The 25,829-nt window shown below is 54.5% G+C and overlaps 4 protein-coding genes across 4 annotated transcripts; 2 read left to right on the plus strand and 2 right to left on the minus strand.

Moving 5' to 3' along the window:
* Positions 1 to 1,758: 1,758 nt before the first annotated feature.
* CkaCkLH20_10945 (uncharacterized protein) lies at positions 1,759 to 7,225 on the plus strand (the record flags this gene model as incomplete). Its single annotated transcript, XM_038893659.1, has 7 exons — positions 1,759 to 1,925; positions 1,982 to 2,022; positions 2,088 to 2,517; positions 2,569 to 4,084; positions 6,560 to 6,730; positions 6,975 to 7,078; positions 7,144 to 7,225. 7 exons carry the CDS (start codon positions 1,759 to 1,761, stop codon positions 7,223 to 7,225), a joined length of 2,511 nt encoding a protein of 836 aa, XP_038740995.1.
* Positions 7,226 to 17,563: 10,338 nt separating this feature from the next.
* Positions 17,564 to 19,691, plus strand: CkaCkLH20_10946 (cryptochrome dash; the record flags this gene model as incomplete). The annotated part of the gene is made up of 2 exons (XM_038893660.1): positions 17,564 to 18,069; positions 18,125 to 19,691. 2 exons carry the CDS (start codon positions 17,564 to 17,566, stop codon positions 19,689 to 19,691), a joined length of 2,073 nt encoding a protein of 690 aa, XP_038740996.1.
* Positions 19,692 to 20,532: 841 nt separating this feature from the next.
* Positions 20,533 to 21,690, minus strand: CkaCkLH20_10947 (thioesterase; the record flags this gene model as incomplete). The annotated part of the gene is made up of 1 exon (XM_038893661.1): positions 20,533 to 21,690. The coding sequence occupies one exon, from the start codon at positions 21,688 to 21,690 to the stop codon at positions 20,533 to 20,535; it is 1,158 nt and encodes a 385-aa protein (XP_038740997.1).
* A 331-nt stretch (positions 21,691 to 22,021) lies between these two features.
* On the minus strand, positions 22,022 to 25,435 carry CkaCkLH20_10948 (uncharacterized protein; the record flags this gene model as incomplete). Its single annotated transcript, XM_038893662.1, has 4 exons — positions 22,022 to 22,838; positions 22,888 to 23,811; positions 23,864 to 23,906; positions 25,375 to 25,435. The coding sequence occupies 4 exons, from the start codon at positions 25,433 to 25,435 to the stop codon at positions 22,022 to 22,024; spliced, it is 1,845 nt and encodes a 614-aa protein (XP_038740998.1).
* Between the last annotated feature and the right edge of the window lie 394 nt (positions 25,436 to 25,829).

Consider the following 25,829-nt stretch of genomic DNA (forward strand, 5'->3'; position numbering starts at 1 on the left):
GTTACCGCGTGGCTTTTCAGTTTTAATTCCCCTAAGCCGTCCTATTGCCAGGCGCGATCCCGCAATCCGTACCTTACCGTATGGCCTCCGCAGCGGTGTCTTTCCCCGAAACAAACCACACACATCGCACACCACCTCATCTTCCACGTAATAAGGCGGCGGCTCAGGCAGGTACACGTACAAGTACCTTACCTCACCTTGGTGCCCAGAACGTGTTCCGGATCAAGTTCCAGCTCCTATCCAGCTCTACCCTACGACGCAAGGTAGGGGACTCTGCATGCTGAGCTGCACAACGAACACAGATACATGCCCAAAGTACCTAACCTGCACCCTGCCCTGCCTGGCGGTCCTGATCTGACCTGTGCACCTTACCTTTTACTTTACACGCCGCGTCCAGCCATTGCCGCTCTCCACCACCTTGGCTCAGACTCCTTCTACCGTCATCCCGTCCTTTTTTTTTTTTCCTCTGATCTCTCCTCCCACCCCAATTCCTCGTTGTCTTCCGCACGAGTGAACCAAAGTTGTTGTCCTACGAAACGCCAGACAACACATCCCACTCCCACCCCCCCCATCTCCTTTTTTTTCCCGCCCTTTTGTAATCCTAAATCTCGTCACCTCCTTTTGATGATCACGCCCCCCCGTTCGCTGTCCTCCCAGGCCGACCATTCTTCGAAACACGACACGTTCTTGGTCAACCACACATTCGTTACATAGACAGTCTTGCTTGCAAATTCCATTCCGGCAAGCACGCGACCCTGTACCTACCTACCTTACCTGCCAGTGCTTCTGTACGAGCTGCTGTTGTTCATTGCTTCTACGTTTCGAAAAGGGCCCGTTCTGTGAGCCCACCCTTCACCTCAGCTCGTCCGCGCCGCCACGACCTCGACTAGCCATTACAGGCGTCACGTTCGTTAATTCTGCTGCGACGAGAAGAGGAAGAAGCCGTGGTCCCGTCGCTGCCGACCTTGCGCCACAGCTTGCCTACTACCGTACGAGAAGGAAGAAGGAGAGTCTATCGGTCGTCGTCGTCGTCGAATCGCTTCGTCTCCCCGTCACCCCAAACCCGCCTCGATACGCTTGCCCGTAATCGAATGGGTCTGAGGCCTATCGAATCCACCGACGCGCCCACCTGTCGACCTGCTGTCGTCCAGTAGGGGATTTCGAGCAAGAGAAGGAAGGGGAAAAAAAAGAAACGACCAGCGAACTCCGTACCCTCGACGATACACGCAGCATCACCAAACCAGCCTTACATCGCTCAATTGCAGGCGAATTACCGACCGCAGCCACATCCGGCGGTTGTTCCATACGCCGTCGTTGCACAAGGCTCACGACGTCAGCTTGCGCTGCGCTGTCGTGAGAAAGTGGTGTACAGAGGGTACAACAGGCGACTAACTTGGCCAACCCACCACTAATCCACATTTGGGTCCATCATGGCACCCAAGACGCCCCGGCTCAAGATCCTCTCAGGTGCGTCCATTTCCTGGCTTCAATTCTTCCCGCCCGCTCCAGTAATTGCTTCTTCTTCTTACATCGGTGCGACCGTGTGGATCGGAATTTTGTGTCCCTTTATCTCTACCCGTCAGCCCGGCTTTTCCTCCCCAATTACACCTTTCCGTCCCTTCCATTTGCCAAATTCACACTCGTTATTTTTTCCTACCACCCCTCTCTCTCTCTTTTTTTTTCTCTTCTAATTTTCCTCCCTCTCCCTTCGTTCGCTCCAGGGACCGGTGCTCGTGCATCGTGTCGAATGCGATTACCATGGCCGACGCCAACAGCAACAGTGAGCTAATGAGCGTGTGTTCAGTGGGTGGGAATCCGGTTTCCGCCTTCTTGTCATGGAGATTACAGGCAACCAACGCCTGCGATGTTACACTCGTGTGGAAATCGGGATATGATCATGTTGCGCAATACGGCATTTCGTTCAAGTATGTTCCGCTCCCTGCCCAGCGTCCTGCGACCACTTCTAACCAGATCATCACAGGTCGCCAGTCTTTGGTAACGAACGCTTCAAGCCTCGACATGGTAAGTATGCTCCTCGAGAACCAGGGGAAAATGGATTCATCGTTGCTTACGCGCTTTTTCTACAGTCGTTCGCGTTCCCGAAGAAGCCGCAAACACCGTCGGCCCCTTCGATTACGTGATACTTTGCATCAAGGCCCTGCCTGATGTTTACGATCTCGCCGCCGTCATCGACGCTGTCGTCACGCCCCAGCATACGTGCATCTTGGTCAACACAACGCATACACTCGGCGTCGAGGCTGCTATAGAGGAGCGTTTCCCTACCAACGTCGTCTTGTCGCTGGTCTCCAATGCCGAACTCTCCCAACTTGGCCAGAGCGAATTCGAACACAAGGGATCTACCGAGATTTGGGTTGGACCTTCCAGCAAGAATGACAACATCCCGGCCGCGATTCAGGAGGACATGGCTCAGGCACTGGCAATGACATTGACAACCGGCCAGGTCGATTGCAAAGTCTCCCAGAACATCCGCCAGCAGCAGTACGAAAGGGTGATTGGGTGAGTATCCCTTGAATAATGGTGTTGATCCCTTGCTGACAATTCCACCAGCCCTATCGCTTTCCACCCTGCGAGTGTGATTTTCGAGACATCAAACCACACGCAGCTGCTCGAGAAGGTTGGAGTCCGAGACTTGGTGAACGACGTGATCGACGAACTTATCGCCCTTGCCACTGCACACGGCTGCAAGTTGGCCCCCGACTACAAGCAAAAGACGATCGACGACATGACGAGGCCCACGCCTACCGAGAGTATCATGTGGCAGGATTACATTGCGAGACGACCAATGGAGGTCGAGACGTATCTTGGGTCCCCGATAAAATTGGCGAAAGAGTCCCGCGTCCCCGTTCCGCGCATCGAAACACTTTATGCGATTCTGCACAACCTTAATATCGTCAACCGCCAGAGACCGCCCAAGCCTGTCGATGCTGCTCTGGCGCCTCCGGGGTCCCCTACATCCCAGTCACCCGCCCCGAGAATGTCGACGCAGAATGGCATCCGTCCCATGAACGGCAACGGTATGCCTCCCCGCGGACCCCGCCCACGCAACTCGTCCAACCTGGGCCCGCCGCCCCCCGGCATGCGTCGACCGCCCATGAACGGCGGCCCTCCGAACGGCTACCCTCGTGGCCCCCCTGCGCCCGGATCTCGGGCTGCATCAAGGCGAGGATCTCTCGAGGGAAACGACCTGGAGGAGTTCTCTCATCTGATGCTTTACGACGATATTCCCGAGGGCGGCGAGCCCGGCTACGGCCCGGAGGGCTCTGATCTCACGCTTCGTGAACGGGAGTTGGAGCTGCGTCAGAGAGAGCTGGCTATGAGAGAGCGGGAAATGCGGATGAGATCAAGGGGCCCGCCTCCCCGGAGAGGCCCGCATCCGATGCGCAACAGCGCCCAGGCATTCGACGAAGACGATGACGACGATGACTACTTCGACCCCAACTCCGGCCCGCCGCCTCCCATGATCGACCCCGAGAACTTCGACATGATGAGCGTAACGTCGAGGAAGAACCGGAAGCAAGCGCCGCCGCCTCCGAACCGAGCCCAATTCCACAAGAACGAGGTCTACGACGCAGCTGCACCCCCGGTTCGGTCTTCTAGGTTCCGCCCGAACTTCGGCCGCAATCGATCCAGCCAGATCGCTAACATGCCCCCCATGAACGAGAACATCCTGGACGACCCCCTTCTCTCCATGACATCAAATCGTTACGGCGCAGTTGACCGAGGAGCAATGCACGCAGGATCCAGAGCGAACTCGCTGACGGCTTCTCGATTGGACGAAATGCAGTTCGCCGGCGGGCCGATGCAGATGGGCATGAACGGAGCATTCCCCCGGCGAGCTAGCCAGTCGCCGGGAAATCCGTACAGCCCTTCGATTCGAGGCGGAGGTCGACCGTCGCCTCCTAACGGTTTCGGCGGCCCTTCGATGAACGGTCGGCCATCGCCGCCAGATGGTGTCCGTCAACCCGTGCCCCGATACCCTCCCGGCCATGGTAACGCAGTCGCGCCACAGCAGGTTGAGCAACATGTCGGGGTGAGCGGCCTTCTCCCACCCAAGCAGAAAAACGTAAGAAGTCTGACTGGTAGTGCGAGCGCCAGCGCGGGCAGTGGTGAATCTCAACCGGACACCGAGCCCTCGGCCCACAGCAGTCAGAGCAGTCTTGGCCAGCGTCCGCCCATAGGAGTGCGGTAAAGCCGAGGGCCTGACTGCTCCACACTGCATCCAAGTGACGACGCCGCGGCCGGCGATACGGAACGGCATCGATTATATGGCCCGATTGCGACCCGAAACGAATACGAAGACACGTCCCCTTCACCCATTTTGCCCGACGATTCAAGGGCCACAACACCCTTGTCCCGAGCAAACACCCCGATTCACCACACACCGTTCCCCGACAATACGATAACGACACGAAACGTTTAGACAGGGTCTTGGTCTACTCATCGCGGCAAAACACATAGCTAATTCGGCGACTTTTTATTTCCTTTTGATCGAATGGACTTTTGTCCAGTACATACATACGGCATTGCGGCGAAGGGAACAGATTTTCAACTTCTGGTAATAGTAGCTTTGGCGTGGACGACTTTACTTATTTCGCTCGGCCTCGGGGGACCACCGTTGGAGTTGGACAACAGATGGTTACGTCAAAACGGCGGGCGTCTGGATGGGCCCGGATTGGCGAAGTTCACGAACATGACTGATCAGGGATTCATACCAAGATCCGGCGGTGGAGATGGTGTCTGACGTTCCTTGGGCCATTGTGGGCGATATGGGAAGTTGGATGTGTATAAAACCGGAACGCCTATCCAGGCTATTTTTCTTTTGTGTCTGTCCTTCACGACGAATTTTCTTTTTGAGAGGTCCCCCCATGACCAAAGCATGGGAGAGGCTGTTTTTGGGGGATCACAAGTAACGAGCATAGACAAGGGCCGGGAGCGGTTTTGATCCGGCAATACAAAGATGGGAAGATTATTGCATGGTCGAGGAAGAAGGGTGGCATGCTCAGGCCGAAGCCTCTCTGCGAAGGGGATATTTTGGCTTTTGTTCCGTAATTTTTAGTTCCCCAATGACGAAGAGCTCGGCGACGACGAGAGAGGCGCCGAGGTGGACAGGGTAGAAAAGTTTTGAGGGGCACGGCATGTAGGCAGCTCCTTCAGGGGCGTTCATTTTGAGCGCAATGGAAGTCATCTCTCAAGTTCAGTCAATCAATCTCTCGCGTCCATCAGAAGTGAAGAAATCGTGTGGTGAACTGAATTCTTACCCCTTTTGCGGCTCGGACGGTTGTGGCTTTCGCGGCGGGCTTACTATGACGCAGATCTGCAGTTTCGCGAGACATGCGCTTGTTGGGCCGCAATGCTAGGTAATTACAATTTCGAATCTGTTGGCGCCGCGGTTCCCGGTTCCCACGACGTTGGGTATTAAATTAGACAGAGAGACAGTCCAGGTCTCTCTCCTGATCTCAACTTGAGCAAGAAGAGCAACTGTTGTTGTTGTTGCTATTGCGTCACAGTTCGCACCTGCCATCTGATGTAAGTAGGGTAGGTCCCCCCGTCTCCCGTCTGTGCGAGCATAACGCGTTCAAACTTCCATAACGGCGCGTCGCAAAAAACGTGTGTGTGTTCATCAGATCAGATCATGCTGATTTATGCGAGGCGACTTTTGGGAGGGTCGAGAGGGAAGGGTTCTTGCCTGGGAGGGAGTGAGTCTTGCCGAGTGCCGGTGTGCATGTGTGTGTGTGTGTGTGTTTGGCAGGCATGTGCTTGGAGGGATGGGAAAGGAAAGGCGAGGGAAAGGAAGGTAAGGTGATAAGGTACGTAGCTGCTTCTCGTTTGTTGCTAATCTTGGCAGGAGATGTGTCGGGCGGAGTGTGCACGGACCTTGCGTCTGTCTGCCTTGGAGGGCGTTGGGCCAGCTGGTGACAGGTTTGGCAGGCAGGGCACCTGGGCTGGGCGGCGGGCCAGCCAGGCCAGGCAGGCCGCAGGGGGGGTGGGGTTCGTGGCTCGTTTGCGCGGGTGGTTCGGATAACCGGGGCGGCAGGTGCCAGGGGATAGGTGGATGGGAAATGGGAAATGGTGGAAGTTGTTTACGGTACCCGCTTTTTCTTTCTCTTTTGACGACAGTCATTCATTGCTGCTAGACGCAATCGCGACATAAGGCATTACGAAGACAGGAAGGCTATTGGAAATACCCACGCGACGGGGCTTTTTATCGATTGAGGCCGACGTACGATATTTCTTCATACAAGACTTGACGGCTGAGATTTCAGGTGAGTTGTGCTGTGTTTGGTGATGTTGACTGATGCCTCATCCCGCCCCCACTTTGTTGTTTTGTTTTGTTTTGTTTGGGTTTGACTTCATGTCGTGCGGCTGCGTACTGAGCTCTGTTTCTTTCTATTTCTTTGCTCTTTCTTTTGATGCAAATTTCGGTCATTTTTTATGTTTCATCTCTCGCAAGACTTCAGCTTTCTTCACGACAGGGGCTGGTTCTTTGCGAGAATGTTGTGCCTTTGCTGGATTAGGTGGGTTGACTGACTAGACGCAGACGACCTACCTCCTTGCTTCCTGGACGAAGACGAGGATTTCATCACGAATTCAAGCGGTGACTGAGGGCAAGAATATTCTCAGGATGGCGACGAGGAACATCAACATGACGCACACGGCTCGGCCGTCCATGTCGTCGGGCTCGGGGAACGCGATGAAGACGAGGCAACTTGTGAGTTTTCTCTCTTTTTACTGTTTATTCTGGCGGCTTTATTTGGGATTCGAAGTCTCTTGGATTGCGAGGGTTCGGAAGTCGAGGTCCTTGGTGCGGATGAGCGTCAAGCCCCCTCAGGAGCTCGAATGGCTGGCAGTTCCGCGGGCTGAGATGCGGTCGAGGTCATGTGAGATGTTTTATACATTTGCTTCCTCTTTGCTGACTTCCGTTCGACCGGACACAGACGCATCTTCATTCCCAGCTGGCCCAGCTATCCGCCAACCTCGCAGACACCGAGAACCTGGTTCGTATGACGAGCGTTCAGGCCGAGAGCATGCGGGGGCTTGGTGCGTGGCACGGCGGAATGTGAGTTCTTGTCCTTGATTTCTTCCCTTGGATCTCTGGAGTGAGGATGTTGATGAGTCGTACAGGTTCATGGCTGCTAGCAAGGTGCTTGGCGAGGAGGCTATCAATCGGGATGCGGCGGCGCAGGCGAGGGGCGGACAGCGTTAAGAGGTCTGGGACGCCTGTGGGGAGAGTTGGAGTTTTTGATTGTGTGGTTGGTTGGCTTTGTTATGATGATGAACTACGAACGCATGAATGCTGAAGGTTGTGGACTTGCGACTGGCGTGTTGGGGATGAGGACGTCTTACGTGGAACTCGAGGCCGGAAGTTCGTGAATCGAGACTTCCTATCAGCATCCGTCGTCTCTGTTGCGCAGCGTTGCGATATGACAGAGTGATGAGATAGGTACGCAAGTGAGTTCATTTGGTGGTGTCAGCCTTCCGCACCTGCCACCCATCCAGGACATTACCGTGGCACTGATGAAGTGAGAACGATCATCACGTCGTTTTTACTCTCGACGGAGTCTTCTCCGGCAGGATTGTGCTCTTATAAATAGTAACAATCCCCTTCACTTGTCATCGAAGCCAGGAATCCTCGCGTGCCATGCTTTTCCGGAGATTGACTTCGCAAGACCAGGGAGGGAGACTCTCAATATTTTTCTGTCTTGTCACCGAGTTGAGCAGTCTCGTCACGCTCTGCCCCTTTGTAACCCCATCTCGCCGGCTTTGTCTGTCTTTGTTTCTCAATTATTCTCGTCGAATACGGTATCCTCGGCAGAATCGAGGTCTTGAGGGGGGGATCTGACATGGCTTGGTGTTGATCAGTCCGTCAGACCTCTGCTCCCGGCACCCCCGCGCCATCGTCAAGCTCAAAACTGCATTGCGACCCACTGTCGACTGAGATGATCTGCAAACATACTTGACTTATAAACCACTCACTATTTCAAGTTCAACTGCTTTGGCTTCCGTCGAAGTCGTCTACAAGTACCCTGCTCAAAATGCTTCTACGTGCTCTGACAAACTCCACCAAGTTTCGTCTCTGGGACATTGATGTGTGTGTCAGGATATCATTGTCTGTTGCAGATACCGCGAACGCGAATGGAGCTTGAGGTGATGGTAGACGCGATATAAAACGACCAGTCAGTCGGCAGCAGCGAGTACTGCTTCCAGACAGAGCTCACTTGGGAGGATACATTGAATGCACTCTGACTCCAGTACCCGTCGATGACGTTGTAGTAGTCTGATGCGTCAGCATTCATACTTCGACGGGATTTGGCGATGAAGCAAGGCATTCTGCATGGCTGGCGTATTCGCCTTGGAATACTCCCGTGCCAGGAGCGAGAAACGACGGTGCTGGGCACGCGGCTAACTCGGCCGGAGAGGCGCTTTCTAAGGAATAGAAGTCTTCGCCGAATCTCACGCGGTGACGGAACCGTTCGTACAGCCATGATGAGAACTAAAGAGGCACTCGTGGGCTGTTCCGTGTGGTGCAACGACGTACGATTCGAGACCCCCATGTCTGAAGAGTGTACTACTCTCGGGTAGATCTCTCAAATATATACCTGGAAGATATACACCGTTTCTAATCTTTCACCTCGAAAGAGACGATGATCACGCGATGGCAACATGCTGCGGATTCCGTTAGTCCGCGATGAGGGGCCGCAGACCCCGTCCTCCTCTTCGTCTCGTCAAGATGGAAACATCTCGCCGGACACACGATCTTCACAGCCAAGATGTGTTGGAAAGAGGTATTTTGGCAGCTTTGAATTCCGGTGCAAGGGTATAAACGTGATGGAGCTTGCTGTGACTGTTAAACTGGACTTGCCTGTTAACACCGGACTCCCTGAGAAGCATCCCTGGTTCAACGATAGGAAGAATACGCACGGAATGATGAAGAACAGTGATACGCCGACTGGTCTGAAGAACGCGTCTTGCATCGGAAGCCTCGGCGTTGACCTTCTCAGCTCTGAAGAATACCGTGCTACGCAGGGCTTGTCTCGAGACTATTCATAAAACAGCTCACCGATCATGTTTCGCAAGTACGTCCCTGAAAAGAGGATGAAACTACCTGAATAAGCAGCTGCAATAACCGGTGCCGTCGCACTCCGCCTGTCGAGGTCGAGAACTCCAGCACAGACAGGAGTGTGGATGAAGTGGCTTGTGTTGATGTGAGATAGAACGTCCATGTCCTTGGGAAATTCTCAAGATGACGAATCATAAAGACTCAGCATCACACTGGCTATAAGTATCCATTTTGTACTAATTTCAACTGGGCCGTAAGTCGATCATCGAAGTTGAAGAATCCGGACATTTGACTTGCTTGTTCCTTGGTTAGCAGCCAGATAAGCCGTCTTACGGGCATGCCTGATCTTGTTCAAAGACGGGAGCCCGGAACCCATAACCATTTCATCTCCGTCATGCCCTGGAAGCTATTAAATCCCGAATACTTTCAAATCAGAGAAGAAGAAGAGAGACGGCAGCTGGATTCCAGGCTGCATTTGTTCCCAAGAAGCCACCGTTGCTATGTTGGTGCTGTCGAGTGGAAAGATCAACGAACCGAACGAGCCAGTATCAAAGGCACTGCAAGAAAGATCCACGCCTTGTGACTTTATGATTCAGAAGATCACCCCTTTCCATGGTTGAGGGGCAAGAACTCGGTTTGAATCTTGAATGGCATTTTATACACTAATCCCAGCGGAAGGAAGCCTTTTCTGAGATTCATTCCGACCCGACAAGTAGCCGAGGATACCGATCCCTGGACCCAACACTGAAGAGAATCCAATGCCGCGCGTTATTTATATTTGTCTCCTACTTCCCCTTCCGTCTACCTGAGTCTCAAGCGTCTTCAGTCTCTGATCTCATACATGATGATTTTCCCGGCCTGATCGTGTTCTGGGTGTATGGGACCGCTCGCATGGAAGTTCTTGATCCTGGTTAGAAAACGGCTGCCTTGTCTTGTCTGCATCAAGCTCGAAGCGCTATTCGAGGCGGAATACCTCGACAACAGAGATGACCGGAGACGAAGAACAGTGTTTGCCGTTTCAGGATGGCGCGTCCGTCGTCCCATATAACTCCGGAAAGCCACTGAACAAGAATGAGTGCTACCTCTTGGACAAGACAGAGACTGGAGGCTCCGCGTGATTTTCGTTTGTTGTCGACGTCTACAGTACCAGAACCATTTAGACTTTTATACGTACATCCCAAACGAAATGGAACGCTGCCCTAGATTCAGCTCGAATCGTAATTCAACTTCATCGAGATTATTCTAACCAAGCACGGCTATTGTTCAGACAGGGTCGACGACCGAGGACGTCGGAAGCAGTCCTCATACTCGGATGAAGTATCGGCGAATTATTACAGACAGTGAGTGAGCTCGCCAGGATCTCTTAGCATGCCCAGCGGGCCCGTAGAAGATTGTCCAGGCATGAATGAGAACTGGCTCTCTCGCTGGAGAATTGGCTAAATACGGGGGGCCACTACAGTCGTTGTTGTTCGTTCCAACAGACATAGTCGGAAAGGGGGCATGCTCTGATGGCGAATATGACGGTGCGATCCAATTGAAGTTGAGGCCATGACCTTGATGGCGTCTCTCTGCTTCCGGCCATGGGGCAATCGACGGCGAGCAACACCACACCGATAACAAATGGAATACTTCAACAGAACCCAGCGATCCCGGACGACAACGAGTTGAAGAACGCTCGAGTTAAACATCGTCCGCTGTCTTGACTCTTCGAGGGTTACCTTCAGCCCGAGGACATGGCTACCAGAACCAATTCCTGATAATCGGATTTCTCTGCTTTCCTTGGTAGCAAAACACGTCCCGTCGACCTCGATACAGCGTCTTATACGATCCTGGCAGTAGTCCGACATCGGCACGTTGGAGGGCCATACCCATTTATATATTATACCTCAGAAGTCCAGTCCGCTGATATGGGTCGCGTCACGTTCTCTTTGTCTTGTTCTCGGTCGTGGCAGTCTGGTCTTCACTTACCGACCAAGTTTTACACAAGTGTCAGGCTGGATGGAGGATAAGCTCCGATGCTTCATGCGAGGCAAAGATGGCAGCGCAATATTAAAAACACTCGGAAACAGATGAGAATACCCGCCGAACGACGATGACGGAAGACAAAAGGCAGAAAGTACTGCCTCATCTTGATGGCCCACGGTATATGACCCTGGCCAGCCTTGCACAGACTCCAGAGTAGCTCACGAGAACAAAAGCGGAGGCAAAACGAAGCAACCATAGGCCAATCCAAGGTTCAGGGAGGGGAAGGAAAGAAAGAAAGGGGAGAGCTTTTATAGGCTCTTCCGGTTGAAGTCGACAAAACCGCCAGACCAGGGGGTCTCCAGCACCCCTAACCCTAACCCGGGAGTTCACGGCTGCGCTGACAGACCGAAACCGCGTGAGATTACTGGGTTTACGGTGAAGGTAGGACTACTATCTGGATGGAGAATGCATCAAATCCAAGTCTGATGCGCGTTGATGATTTCCGGGATAAGAAGAGTTGTGTACTGCCAACTAGAGCCCAACATAACCTTGACAAACACCCGCCAGACAGCCTCAGGCGTGGCATTGAACGAGCACTGGCTGAATGAGGAAATGCCGCAGGTCCCGATGAGAAAATGGCGCAAGGAAAACCAAACCGCACGAGGAAGAGCTCTCTTGCCGGCAGTGAGGTGATGATAGAGTTCGGAAGTACGTGAGAGAGGCGCGGGGACATCAATATCCAAAAGCTAACTGACCAAGCCTCGGGGGGTCCTTGAGGACAGGAGGGGTGGGTCACACTGGCTTCCACGGCTGGCAGAATGAATGGGTGTATACCGAAGAGTCGGCTCGAAAACACATCGACTGTTGGATCGGGGAACCTCGGGGCCTCAACCGATCCGACAGTTGAGTTGCCGAACGAACCTGCCCGAACAAATAGAGAAAGGAACTTTTGTCCTAATAAGTTATGCTCCAAGCCCGCACTCATTGGCGCTTTTCAATACGTAGGAGCGATTGTCCATAGTAGTAGCCAGGAACGAATACGCAGATGGGCCCGTCGATACGCGAAGAGCTTGAACATCTTGATCCCAGAGGAACCATTGACGAGGTCTGGGCATGCGACAGTTCATGAGTGCCAGGTTTAGGGACACATCACGTGGGGACTCTGGCGGTATCAGTAGCAAAACCGGCCAACAAAACACCTCGTCTGAGGAGGACGCGACACGCAGTGGACAGCATACTTCCATACCCCACGCACCGAGAAACCCAGAAGTCTGGCCTAACAGATTTCTCCAGCTGGATTGCTGTCTGCCCAACAGCGATCTGATAATCTCACTTGCGAGTTTTCTGTGACCGGTTCCCGAATCAACGATTACCGGCATTTGGCCACAATTCCAGTAGATCAGAATGGTTCGATGGACTTGCGGGCATGGTCAACTCTCCAACGTCCAGTCCCACGACGGAGCCCGATGACAGCATGCAGACCTCATACCGTCATGCCGGCTGGATATACGCTGCGTCATGAGAGGGCAGAATTTTGCCGCTTAGCACCCATCGAGATCAAGGCAATCCGCCCTAGGGGAGACTGAATCACCTCCGATCAATCCATCTGCGCCAAGGGACACCTCTCAGCAACCCCAGAAACAAACAACTGCTTGGGGGAGATTGGCTTGTCCGCCGACAGCGATTGCCGGTAAGCCAAGGCAGATGATGGCATTTTTGCCGCCGGAGTCGATCTCCGGGTCGAATTGCAGTCTCGAGTGAACATCTGGCCGTCTGCGACTGGTGGAGCAGCACATGGCAAGCGCATGAACCGACGGCAGAGGTGCGACCGGCTTTTTGTTAAGCGATGGCATCTTACCAGCCCTACTACTGCGAACTTGTGTTCCAGGAGCATTTGTCTCAAGCGACTGTGCCGCATCGTGGAATGCCCCGTAGTCGGCTGCTGGGGTTTTGCACAGTTTTATCCGGTCGATCAAGGCGTCTGGACCGCGATCGAACTGCAATCAGATTGATAGGATGTGTGGGAGAAATCATGCGATTTTTATGCGACCGACTAACGAAAGGCTAGAAGCAATGACGTGAGGAAAAAGAAAATATGGTAAGCGAACTCTTGAAATTTGGCGCAGTCGCATGCCAGGCACGCGAGTGTGCTTGCAGCGGCGTCGGATCTAAGACCTGCAGACATGGTAAAGGGTGTGATTGTGGGGGTGCCACGAGGAGAAGGAAATTGTCGAATACGAGTCGGGCATGCCATGACGTGTATTGATCGGCGGTTGTGAGGTGCGAAGGGAAATACTAAAACCAAGTGAACAATGTATGGTTCGATGGCAGCACATTGATGTTTCTGGCACCGGTCTAGAACCCCGATGCGGACGTTGGCGAAATGTGGGACGGCAACTCCGAGCCCGGGGCGGGGGCCAGGGCGGTGGTGACCGGTTTTGGGCGGGCCTAGATCATCGGGGCGGGATGAGACCACAGGCAGGCGAAGCTACGGCCCGGCGGGGCATACCGGTCGGAAGCACCCGATGGCGAGAGATGTCAGACTGAGCTCAGATCGACGAAGAAGGCTGCCGGCGATGTTTCGTAAATTAGATACGATGCAAGAAACTCCTTTAGGAAGACCCTGCAGCACGCAGGCGCATATGTGTGATCTCGTCTGTGCACAAATCATGGTAAATGTGGGCGCCGATGTCGAACTCGCGGGCTTGAACTTCGCATCGCCGTCAAGATGTAACTACTGTTGTGCGGAGTTTTGGCCGCGTACAAACTTCTGGATTAAGTGACGAGACCCACGTTGGCAAGAGTGAAACCCGTGACTGTGGTGCAACAACGCTTGTTCGCAGATTGACGGCGGGGCGCCGTTTTGCTTAAAAGCCAAGAACGAAGGCTGCGTATATTCAGCGTCGATTTGCCATGACGAATTGCCGGTTCGGGATCAAGGGCCCAAAAAAAAGGAACCGGCTCGCTGTGTGGAGACTGAAGAGCAGATGACTGCAGGATGTGCGGACATGTAGCATGGCACAGCATGGAAGACGCGGGCTCCTGGCGATGAGGACGTCTGAGCATCGAGCATCGTGCGCTGATCGAGACTAGGAGTCGGCGTGGTTCTCATCGGCGGGTTCGGCTATTTCGGTATGGCCTTGTCACCCGGGCCGGCGGTAGGTGGGCACACTCAAATGAGTTCGTCATAATTATGGGCGTCGTTGGTTGGAACCGCGGCGCAGAGAAGGTAGACAGGAGAGTGCTTTTGGAGCTCTGATGCTTGCAGGTCGAGCAGTGAATGCAGATCGAAGTGGTGTTGTATGAGACTGCAGTGGCCAGGGGTTCGAGGTCTAACAGCGACGGTGTGTGACTCGGGTAAGGTAATTGAAGGTAATCCAATCTCAGGTAAGGCATTGCCAACCTTGGATCAAGAGCGAGATTGAAGCCCAAACGAAAATGAAATGGCTTTGGCAGGTTTTGGCGGCCCGACTGTGCAGCATTCTGATACACGATGGAGGCCGTAACTCGGATCCAATGTCTTGGGACTGGGAGAGCGCCCGCAGGTGCACGCGTGGTGTTGGATGTGTGGGAAAAGGCCACAGAAGCGTGCTATCGGCAGGGCAGCGTCGGGACAGACGCCACCAATGAGTTCAATCCAGCCAAAGGGTTGGATGCTGGAGCTACAACCCTGGTCGAGCTGGAAATAGCGTTCCCATGTTGCTGGCGAATGGCATTTCATCCTTCAGCTGAAGAAGGATGTGGAGGAAAGGCGCCAAGCAGCAGTTCAGCTGTGCTTTCTTCTCCGACCAGTTTCGCCTTCAGGGTCTCTCCAACCGTGTTGTTGGACTAATTAGCAAACTAGCTGTGACTTGGTCAAAATGCATATTTGGTGAAAAAGGTTCTTGGAGACAAACCGCTAGCTTGATTCGCAATTGGGGCTGACACGATAGGCGGGCCAGATACTGAGTCAACCCTCAAGCTGACAAGTTCTGTGTGTGCCGAGCTGCCACGGCCACGGTGCGTTCCTGAATGGATCGGCCGAGTGGCTGGGTTCGTGGCCCGGGACAGTGGTTTCTCAGCACCCGCCAAATGAAACTCGGGAACAAAGCGGTGGATGAAGTGGTGTCGATGATTCATCACATCTGAGGGCCGCCGCCTTCTGCCCCGAGCTCCATTACAAGCCGCATGACAGACAGGGAAGATAGTTGAAGTTGGCTTCGGGTCTGCTGCGTTGCGCTGATGGTGGAATGCCTGACACGAGTGTGCCGTGATTGATGATGGGCGGGCGGGCGGAGACGTTGTCCAATGTTGAAAGGATGGGATGTGATGGGAATCCTCGTCACCGGACATTTGGAGCCTTCCTTGGTGATAGTTTCCCATGCCTGCCATTAATGCGGAAAATTAATCAGTACCAGGTCGGAGGCATCCAGTTGGCCGGGTACATGCAGCGAATGCAAACAGCGCCGTAAGGAAATGAAGACAAGAAAGAAAGAAGGATGTCGATGTGAAATGAAGAGGAAGTCACTGTTTGGTGGAGGGTACATGTCAATGTCAGTATTGTCAATACATTTCCAAGGTAGACACCAGAGACACCGTAGACATCAGGTAGGCAGGGTGTTCCGCGGAAAGACCCCGCTTTTCCAGACCCAAGGATCCGTCCGGGTGGACTCGATCTCGACGACCCCGGACTTTATCTCTGCATCAGACGTCCCGACTCGATCTCGGTGTCATCTTTCCCATCCTGCCACCATCGCCATCATCGACAACGCCAAAACGCTTAAACGCGTCCTTCCTTACCTTGCCCTGCCCTGCTGCCCTGCTGCCCTGTCCGCACGCACTTAGCCGTGCTGCAACCTGCAACCTGCAACAGACCCCCTCGTCTTTTTCCCCCTTTGATCCCAAAGTCAGCATTGGTCATCGAGCAATCATATCATCAAAGTCCATGTCAAGGACTGGACTGGACCGGACTGGGCGAGACTGGACTGGCTTTTCCATGTCCCGTCACCCGTCATCTTTCTCTCCTTGCCTTATTGGGAAACGACCAGCTTTTAGTACTCTTGATGAAATGTCAACTTTCCTGCTGGATCGCCTGACATGGCATTCCAAATTGAGAGGCCAGTCTTTAGGGTCTCCGGGGCTGTCAGGGGCCTAGACCCAACTGGTTTAAGAAAATCTCAGGGTCCAATCCGGTCATGGGTTGTGAAGCCCCCATGGAAGAGTGTGATTGAGCAAAAGAGCCTCGGAAACCACTCCGACGTAACAGCCGCCCTCTGCAACTCCTTACTTACTGCACTATCCGTACAGAGTACAATTTTTCACTCTCCCACCACACTACCTTTCTTATTGTCACTACACATTATCAACATACATCTCGGCTTATCCATTCAAGAACCAAGGTTATCCCGTATCATCAAAGTCACACGCTTGTTACCTGTCGCCGAACGCCATACGCCGGACTTCACTCCACATTCAAGCGGGCTTGAGCATATTGTGAACCAACCTTCCAGGTTGAGCTCTGTTGGTGGAGGGAAGCTTGACCCTGCATCAATCTCATGAGGCCAAGTCCCCAGTACCCGTCCCCGTCCCCGTCCCCGTACCAGTCCCATTTCTCTCAAGGTATCCGTACGGATACTCCTCAGGTGGTGTCCTTTCCCTTGTCACCAAGCCGGGCTGCGTAAACCACTCTCTTCAGTGCTCCATTAAGGATACGCCCTCTCTCTCTACATTGCCCCAAAAACAGAAATCTCTTCCCACCCCAGCTACGTACGGGCACCTTACGTGACTACTCCGTACTTCGATACGAAGAGTTCGTGGGATGAGAACCGATCTTTGCCTCCCGGCCGAGACTTTCCCATCTCATCCCGATCATCTAACCTAAAAGTCGATGCCGTCGGCGCTTGCAGCCTCATCGTCCGACCACTCAACCATCGAATCGCGGCAAGACCCCTGGATTAGCGGCAGCTGCGTCATTCCAATCGGGGCGAACCTAACCTCCTACTGCGGTACTCCCACTCCGGCAACACTCACCGGGTCCTGCCTTGCCCTAAGGAACCCTGCCACTACGTGTATCAAAGGCCACATCCTTACCTTCCGTCTCTCGCCTACTGCCCCCGGCTCCTAGTCTGTTTCTACCCAGGGCACCTACTTCATACCTACTTTTATCTTACCTTACCTACCTACTTGGGTATATTTGCCTGACAACCTTTGTGGCGATTCTAGCACTAGGCTTCTTTCCAGTTGGTCGGGAGCTAACGCAGATCTAACGGCTTCTCTTACGCCATGACTTTGTCCTAGACTCTACTGCCATCATCACTCGAGACAAAACTTACTCCGCTCGCTCTCGTTACATACCAAGTATCCTTTCACCTTCAATCTTCTCTCGGCAGACGCACTTCACCACAAGCATTTGAAGCGTTGCTCCAGCTTGAATATCGAATATCGAATACATACAACAGCAGTACGTCACAGAACCGAACAGCACCAGAAACATCGTAGACGAATTCCACATAGTTGTTTGAGTTACAAATATTGCCCACGATGGCCTCAACAAACATCCTCATCTATCTGTTGCGCCACGACCTGCGCATTGCGGACAACCCCATCTTTCATCACCTCGCAACCACTTCAGATCACGGCTTCACGCACGTTCTACCCGTCTACATCTTCCCCGCCCATCAAATCGAAATCTCGGGTCTCATTCGAGATGGAAGCAAGTCCCCGTACCCCGAAGCTCGTAGCGAGATAGGGAATTTCTGGAGATGTGGACCCCACCGCACCAAGTTCATCGCCCACGCTGTTTGGGATGTTAAGAAGTCATTGGAGGAAGTTGGGAGTGGCCTGTGTCTGAGGGCAGGCATGTTTGGCGATGTTATCAACGCTCTTCTTCAAGGATTTGCCGACAAGAAGCAAAAGGTCGGCGCTGTATGGATGACAGCCGAAGAGGCTGTCGAGGAGAAAAAAGATGAAAAGGCGGTGTCCTCGGCTTGTTCGAAGCACGGTGCTAGCTTCAAGACTTGGTTGGACGAGAAATACTTCATCGACGAGTAAGTCGCGACTCCCCATACTCAACAGCCTCCCAGCTAACAAGCGCTTCTTCAGTCGCGACCTTGGCTTGAAAAGTCCAGGAGACCTGGATAACGTGTTTACCGCATTCCGCAAGACCCAAGAGCCTTTGCGCGAAAAGCCGCGGCCTACGTTGGCGAGACCCCAGAAGGGCTCACTCCCACCCCTCCCCGACCAATCCTCCATCCCTGCCCAGCGGTCACCATTCGAGATACCCTCCAAGTACGACGAGCTGGAGTCAGCCTTGCTGAAACCTCTTACGAATCCGTTCACATACGAGCCAAAGTTTCCGGAGCAGACCAAGTCTGTCCACCCCTTCAGCGGTGGTGAAGCCGAAGCTCTTAAGCGCCTTAACCACCTTGTCACATCAGGATCCATGTCAAATTACAAAGATACACGCAACGGACTCCTTGGCGTCGACTTCAGCACCAAGCTGTCAGCGTATCTTGCGTTCGGGTGCTTGACGTCCAGGCAGATCCACGAGGCCCTTCTTCAGTTCGAAGACGGCAAGAACCAAGAATTCAAGGATGCTCCGGGATACGGCAAGGGAGAAAATGAAGGCACCAAGGCGGTTCGATTTGAACTTCTTTGGAGGGACTACATGCGACTCTGCACAAGAAAGTTCGGGGAGAAGCTTTTCCGTGTCACCGGTTTCAAGGAGGACAAAACGCCGAAGTGGAAGACGGCCAACGCGGATCATGTCATCACAGACGACAATCTCGGTGCATCTGTCGACGACATCCAGAAGACACTGCAGAGATTCCTTGAGGGCACGACTGGTATGGGCCTCATCGACGCATCCCAATTGGAGCTGCTGCACACAGGGTACACATCCAACAGAGCGCGACAGAACGTTGCGTCGTTCCTGACAAAGCATCTGGGCATTGACTGGCGTTACGGCGCCGAGTGGTACGAGTACCTCTTGGTGGACTACGATGTGAGCTCAAACTGGTCCAACTGGCAGTACGTTGCTGGCGTGGGCAACGACCCGAGGGGGGATAACAGAATCTTCAATCCTGTGAAGCAAGCATTCGATTACGACAAAGAGGGAGAATACGTCAAGGCCTGGGTGGTCGAGACTCGTGGTCTCGAGAAGTTGGAAAATGTTTTCCAGCTCTGGACTACATCTCAAGAGGACTTGGATCGCCTCGGCCTCGCCAACAACAAGATGGTTACTGAGCCTGTGAAGAAAATCGACTTTTCAGTTGAAGGCAAGCCTAAGAATGGTCGTCGACCGTACAACAACCGTCGACGGGGAAGGGGAAACCCCAGCCAAGGCAACGGCGGGAATGGAGGACCTCGTGGCCCGCCAGGCGCTGCTCCCAACGGCGGCTATACTTCACCGACAGGGTCGTCTACCCACGGCGGCAATCAGCAGTCATCGCGCCAATCACCACCGGATGGCCCTCAGGGGTATAGGCCTAACGGCAACTATCGAGGCGGTTACCGCGGTGGACGCGGTCGCGGAGGTGGAGGAGGCGGCTACCGTGGAAGTAGAGGCGGTTTTGGAGGTCGGGGTGGAGGGGGCTTCAACAACCCCTATTACATGCAGCATGGTCAACATCCTCAATGGGCCACTCCTAACACCGCCGCGCAGACCTAGACGTGTGTTCAAGGCGAGTTCACGTTCTGTGGCCGGTGCACCGTCTGCTTAGACTCGAACTACCATTCGACATTCGGTCAACAACGTCCACTATCAACACTCAACCCTGAAGCTACCCCCTTTGAGAGTAAGCGCCCGAATTCAAACTCGCCCACAAGCTTTTGAGGGCGACATCTTGTCACAGGGACCAATGTATCGTTGGTGTACATCGTTCTCGACGAACGGTTGGAGTTTTGCTACGAGGGAAGGGTCATTAGACCAGAAGACGAGTGGGTTTCCATGAGGAAATTGTACATAGCGATACTAGTAAATACAGCAGGACTTTGGATTCTTACATTGCTTTCCCCGCTACCTTCATGCGCGTCGTCGCCACCACTGTCCTCTCTATCATGCGCCGGGGCGGCAGTTTGAGATGGTTGAAGGCATAATCTGAAGGGGATGTGCGCCAGGTAATTGACTAGTTAGGGCGACTTGGATGTGTTCATCCCCTGATGACTCCAAACGCCCCTGGGTACTAGCGATGCTCACGCGGACGCGGTGATTTGAGAACGAGCACCTGTCACAGTAGCGAATGCTAGAAAGAGCTTCGGGGGGGGGGAAACAGAGTGTTCGACCTGCTGTTCCAGGTATTATGAATTTCGGCTTCTCCAAGGCGCGCGGCCGCGGGGTGTGACACGGCTTCTGGTATCGACCAACTCCCCTTGATATCCTCTGGACTGAGTACCGTACATGGCCTATATCCACATTCGGGACTTCTAAGGTTCTAATAATCTTCCCAATGTAAAGGTAAGGATCCTCTGAAAACGCCTTTTTGTCTCCGTCTCTCTCGTCTTTTCCCGCTTCAAAACCTCTTACCGAGAGGCTGCACCTCGACCCCCTTCGGCACGACAAACAACCCCGTGGCCTCGACGGCCAACTGCCCGTCCGGCCCCTCCATCCTCCCGTGCAGGTACAGCTTCCGATCGGTCTTGTCCTCCCCGTCCGGGCCCCTCTTCTGCAGCTCCGGCACCAGCTTGTTCACTCTGACGATGTACGGCAAGCCCGGCGTGACGGGGACCTGGAAGTCCATCTGCAGGTTCGCCGTGACGGCCGTGTTGGCGGGAAAACTCAGCGCCGCGAGGCGGCCCATGGCCTCGTCCATGACGGTGCTCAGCATGCCGCCGTGCACGACACCCGGCCATCCCGTGGTGCCGTAGCCGAAGACGACGGCGACGACGAGCTCGCCGGTGAGGCGGTGGCGGAAGACGACGTGCACGGCGCCCATGGCGTTGGGGGTGTTCAGGGAGCCCGCGACGAGGTGGGACTTTTTGCGGTGCTCGGGGAAGTCGGCGTAGGGCTCCCACATCTCCCAGCTCGTCTCGCGGAGCTTGAACCGGCCGTCCGGGGTGGACGTCGCCGAGGGCATCATGCTCGCGAGCAGGGGCGTCGCCTGCAGGACCTCGGCGGTGGCGGCGGCGCGGAAGTAGGCGGCCTCCTCGGCCTCGTCGGGCCCGTTGGGGAAGATCTCCGGGTCGATCAGGAAGGGCATGAAGAAGCGGATGGAGGCGATCTGGTCGTCCGTGAGCTTGTAGCCGATGGCGAAGAAGAGGAGGGCCCAGAGGGCGCGGCGGACGCGTGGGGAGAGGAAGGGGGGTTTTGTCGGGGGTTGTTGGTGTTGTTGGTGTGGGTTGCCGGGCGCCGCGGTGAGGAGGGCCGTTATTTGCGAGGGGGTGAGGTGGGAGAGGTTCTGGAGGGCGGCGGAGGCGGCTGCTTGTTGCGATTGGGGGATGCTCCCCGGCGGAGGAGGCGGCGGTGGTGGTGGTTGTTGAGCTCGGAGGAGGGACGGTCGCGATGTGGTCAAGGGACGGAGGAGGGCGCGGCGCGGGGAGGAGAGCTCCCGCGCGAGGCGGCGGGTCGCTGTCCTGGGTATCATGGTGCCGTCGACTGTGTGATCGGGAGCTCGGAGGTTGGGTTCGGGAGCTATGCGCTGCAGCGAGGCAGCTTGGGAGAGGCTGCGCAATGTGACGAAGCTGAATTGTTTGGTGGTTGTGCAATTTGGTCGTTGGATTTTTGGTGGAGCTTCGCTTCGGTGAGGTTCGGTGAGGGAGCACTGGCCAGATTGCACGGGCCACATTGGGGGAGGGTGATGTCACCAGTACGACGTGCGATTAGACTCCGATCTTTGTGGATACACGATACACGATGCGGCAGATTCAACCTCACTTTTGGGGAGTAGATTATTTTACCGTACTTTTTGAGTTGTGCTAACGCTAACGCCAAATGATCTCTAATGCCTCTAAAATGCTACTAGCCGCCGCGAATCGAAGAAAAGGAGCTACTGCACAAACAGTCTAGGCCGCCATCAACGTGCTCCAAGCGACCCAAACCCGTCTCGACTTAGGCACCGTGGCCCGGCCGGTGCCATCGGCGGCAGAGGCGCTGCCGTTGCGCACCAGCACCCGGCCGATCTCCATGTAGCTCTCGACGGCGACGACCATGGGGCCGCGCGCCTCCGAGGGGATCCACTTCATCGAGTCCCTGGCCTCGCCGTAGTGTTCAAACGCCTTGTCGAGGATCTTGCGTCGGACGTTCGCGACACCTTCGCCCTTGGGGTTCTCGAGGACGTCTGAGGGCGCCAAACCTTCCTCCTTGAGCCACGACGTGGGGAGGTAGACGCGGCCGATCTTGGCGTCGACGGCGATGTCGCGGGCGATGTTGACGAACTGCAGCGCAAGACCCATCTGGCGCGCCGTGTTGCGGAGGTAGGCCTGCATGTACGGCGGCAGGGAGTGCTTGCAGTGGCAGAAGACGAGTTCCAGGCAGGATTGGCCGACAGTGCTGGCGACGCGGGCTGCATAGAGCTCGAGGTCCTCGGGGGTGGCGATGGGAAAGGTGTTGCTGCTGAAGGAGAGGTCCATCTCGAAGCCTTTCAGAAGCTCGGCGAGGGGCTCCCGGGGAAGCAGGGATGATGGGAGGAGATCGAGCGCTGAGAGTGCCGAGGCGGGGAAGTTCTCTGCGGCATATTGAGAGGCGAGAGACGCCGAGGTCGAATCTGGGTCTTTGTACAGCAGGCTGAGGTGACGGTCGAGCTTGGAGATCCAAACGGACGCTTCCCCGGGCGTCTTGGCTTCATCGACAAGGTCATCGGCCAGACGGCAGTATGAGTAACTGTGGTCTCGTCAGCAAGGATTCATACATCTGGAAATGGTCGACTTACAGCAAGGTCAAGTCGATGCGCAATCGGCCAGGGAAGACCGAGCTTGCAAGATGGAAGCTGCGGCTTTTCTTTGCCAGTCTGGAGACCGCTTGACGGATACCCAAGATTCTTTGCATGTCATACTTGGATGCAGGCAGGACCCTGGCGCGCAGCAAAGACATGGACAAAGCATCGGCCGGCTTGTCAAACTTGTCGGGAAAGGCATCGCAGACGGCAACAGCCTTGTCAAAGGCGGCCACTCCAGTGACAATGAGAATGTTGGTCACCAGAAAGAAGGTGGCCTCCTCAATCTCCAAGTCGCCAAAGAGCTTGAACTCAAGCTTAGTTCCGCTCTCAATGGCCCAGGTGCCGCGGCCCAGAGCCAGCTCATCAACGACCCAAAGGTAGACTGTGGGCAGGATGATCGGTACCAAGGTGCACACCAGCGGTAGAGCCAGGAGGAAATGGGCAGTGATGGTCCAGATGAAGAGGGCAAAGGAGCAAGCCCACACCAAGATCAGGCCCATGTACGTTCCCTCGCCCTCCTTCGCAATGAGATAGGCACCCAGCGCAACACTTCCAGCAAGGATGCCCTGCCCGATGGGCTTTCCGCGCTTGATCCATTGCGGGACGGTATCTGGTGAGTTGAGGTACTGCGCGTGCAGGACAGGCTTGTTGAGGATGATGTAGAGCTGAGCCGTGATGTAGGTCTGAATGATGAAGAAGAAGAGCTCTTCAATCGGGATGTCGAACAGGGTAGGACCCAGGACAGCATTTGGAGGGTAGGTCCAGACGCCAGTTCTGATGAGATAGGAATCCCATGGGATGGTGGCCACAAAGGCGATGGTGACGATGAAGAGTGTTCTCACAACATCGAGGCGGGTGAACAATGGATATGAGAAGAAGGTGAGAAGCCCAGCCAAAGGGATGGTGTACTTGAGGTGCCTGTGAGGGTGTCAGTGAGTGCGCCTGAGTGAGTTTGCTTGCTATGACTTACACCAGCGCGTAGTCGTAACCCATGTTGGGCTGATTTGTGAGGTCTTTTTACTTCAGGATAGCTGCGGAAGGTGCTGAAGCCTCATAAAGGGCAGGATCGGTGGTGTTGAGGCGGTTGGAAACGTGTTAAAGATGAGGCTGGATGTCTCAGCTGCTCCCACTGCAGTTTGCCCTTTGGTTTCCTGACCGCCACCGAAATTGCTGGAAAAGCAAGACGCTCTTAGACAAGGCAGACGTTGGAAGTAGTGATCAGAAGAGGCCAGGTAGGTCAGGTAGGTGTTGACGCAAAGATGACCAACAATTTAGCGAGAGACTTGGCCTGGTGTGTAGAAGGTAAGGTAGGTAGGCAGACCCACGCAAAGCTGCCTCAACTTGTCCGTCTTGTGTTGTGTTGTGTATCCTTGGCCGTATGGCAACGGAACGATCGGCCAATCCACCGGCCGGAGGGATCGTATTGTCCCGAATCGATAACGAAAACCGATGGGTCCTTCCCTTCCGGAGCAATACTCCGCTGATGTTTTTTCTCGGGGCTCGGACTCGTTGCAAAATCGAGGCCGAAGGGAGAGATGGAAAAGACGGACTCGCACGCAGCTCGCCCCGTTGATTAGAGCTTCTTTCCGGATTCGGATAGATTGCGGAAGGATTGGTACTAGAACCTCGGATGGGGCACAAATCAGAGGTAGGGATGATAAGGCTTAGAGGAAGCGGGCGGCGCGTCAATTGTTGAGGTGAGATGCTGCTTGCTTGCTGCAGGCTAAGGCGAGGTGCTGCAGGTGTAAGGTGCAGGTGGCTGGAATTGGTTGGTGCAAGACGCGCAGCCGCAAGAGAAAATAAAGTCTATGACGACCACATGCGTTCTTGAGGGGGAGGGGAGCACAGGGAATAAGAAAAAGATGGGATTTCGTGCTTCCAACCCAACCCACACGGACTTCAAGGATTTCTGATCGGAGCCAGGGATTTCTTTTGGTCGAGGTACTTTGACGAAGGAACCGACCAGCGGGATGGATGGGAGTTGAGAAAGCCAACAAGGGATCTAGCAAGAATGGCCGCTAATTATTCTTAGTGGCAGGCAGCTAGACCATGTGTCAAACGTAGCGGGAGGGCGAGGTGAGACAAGAAAATCTCGGTCGCGAGGAATATTTCTACCGTTGGGCTACTATTTGTAGCGCGCCTCAGAAAAAGGTGAGCTGAGGGTGAATCATCACAAGACCAGTCGCTAGGCTTATCTCTCGCCGGTGAATTCGTCAACCGCCCCGGGAAAGATGGGAAAGAGGTGAAGGGAGGGGCGTTGGCCGTCTCAAGTGTCCCAGTGTGGGATAACTTTCCCTCAAAACAATCTCCAAGTCTCTCCAACGGCACGGATGCACCGAACATGGACGTATCGGCCTGCGAATACGATATATCGCGGCAAACACGTCCCAGGTACAACTACATGCCAAGCACACCATATCGACCCCCCAAAAGGCCATAGCTCCCTAGCTCTCCGTCCCTTGCTGTCGCCGCCAGGTGTACCTGGAGAAGGGCCTGGTGGTTGTCCGCCGTTGGCAAAGCGGTGTGTAACCGTACCTGGCATTTCATAATGTTGTAAGTGCAACGTCGTCAGCCGCCTCCGAAGTCGAGGTGTCATCACTCTACCGAACCGGCCGATGCGGAGCTCTCCTCGCACGATTCCCGTCCACCCCTGCCCGTCCCGTGGCTTTTGTGGAACCTCCCCGGTGGCATGCCAGCAAGATGAATGGGTCTCTCTTCACATGCTTTGCGTCAATGACGAGACAATTATCGAGTATGAATGTCTGTTGAGGCCCCCTCTGGTAGGGTGTTTGGTAACGGAGCTCTCCCCGAATTCTCATCGTGAGTGGGCATGTGAGTGAGCTTCATCGGGTATCTTGGTCCTCTCATCTCAATAACGTCAATTGACGACTTACACGACCTCAATCTCACAAACACAAGTTCAATCTCAAAGGTCA

Source organism: Colletotrichum karsti (genome assembly GCF_011947395.1).
Source record: "Colletotrichum karsti strain CkLH20 chromosome Unknown Scaffold44, whole genome shotgun sequence".
NCBI lineage: Eukaryota > Fungi > Ascomycota > Sordariomycetes > Glomerellales > Glomerellaceae > Colletotrichum > Colletotrichum karsti.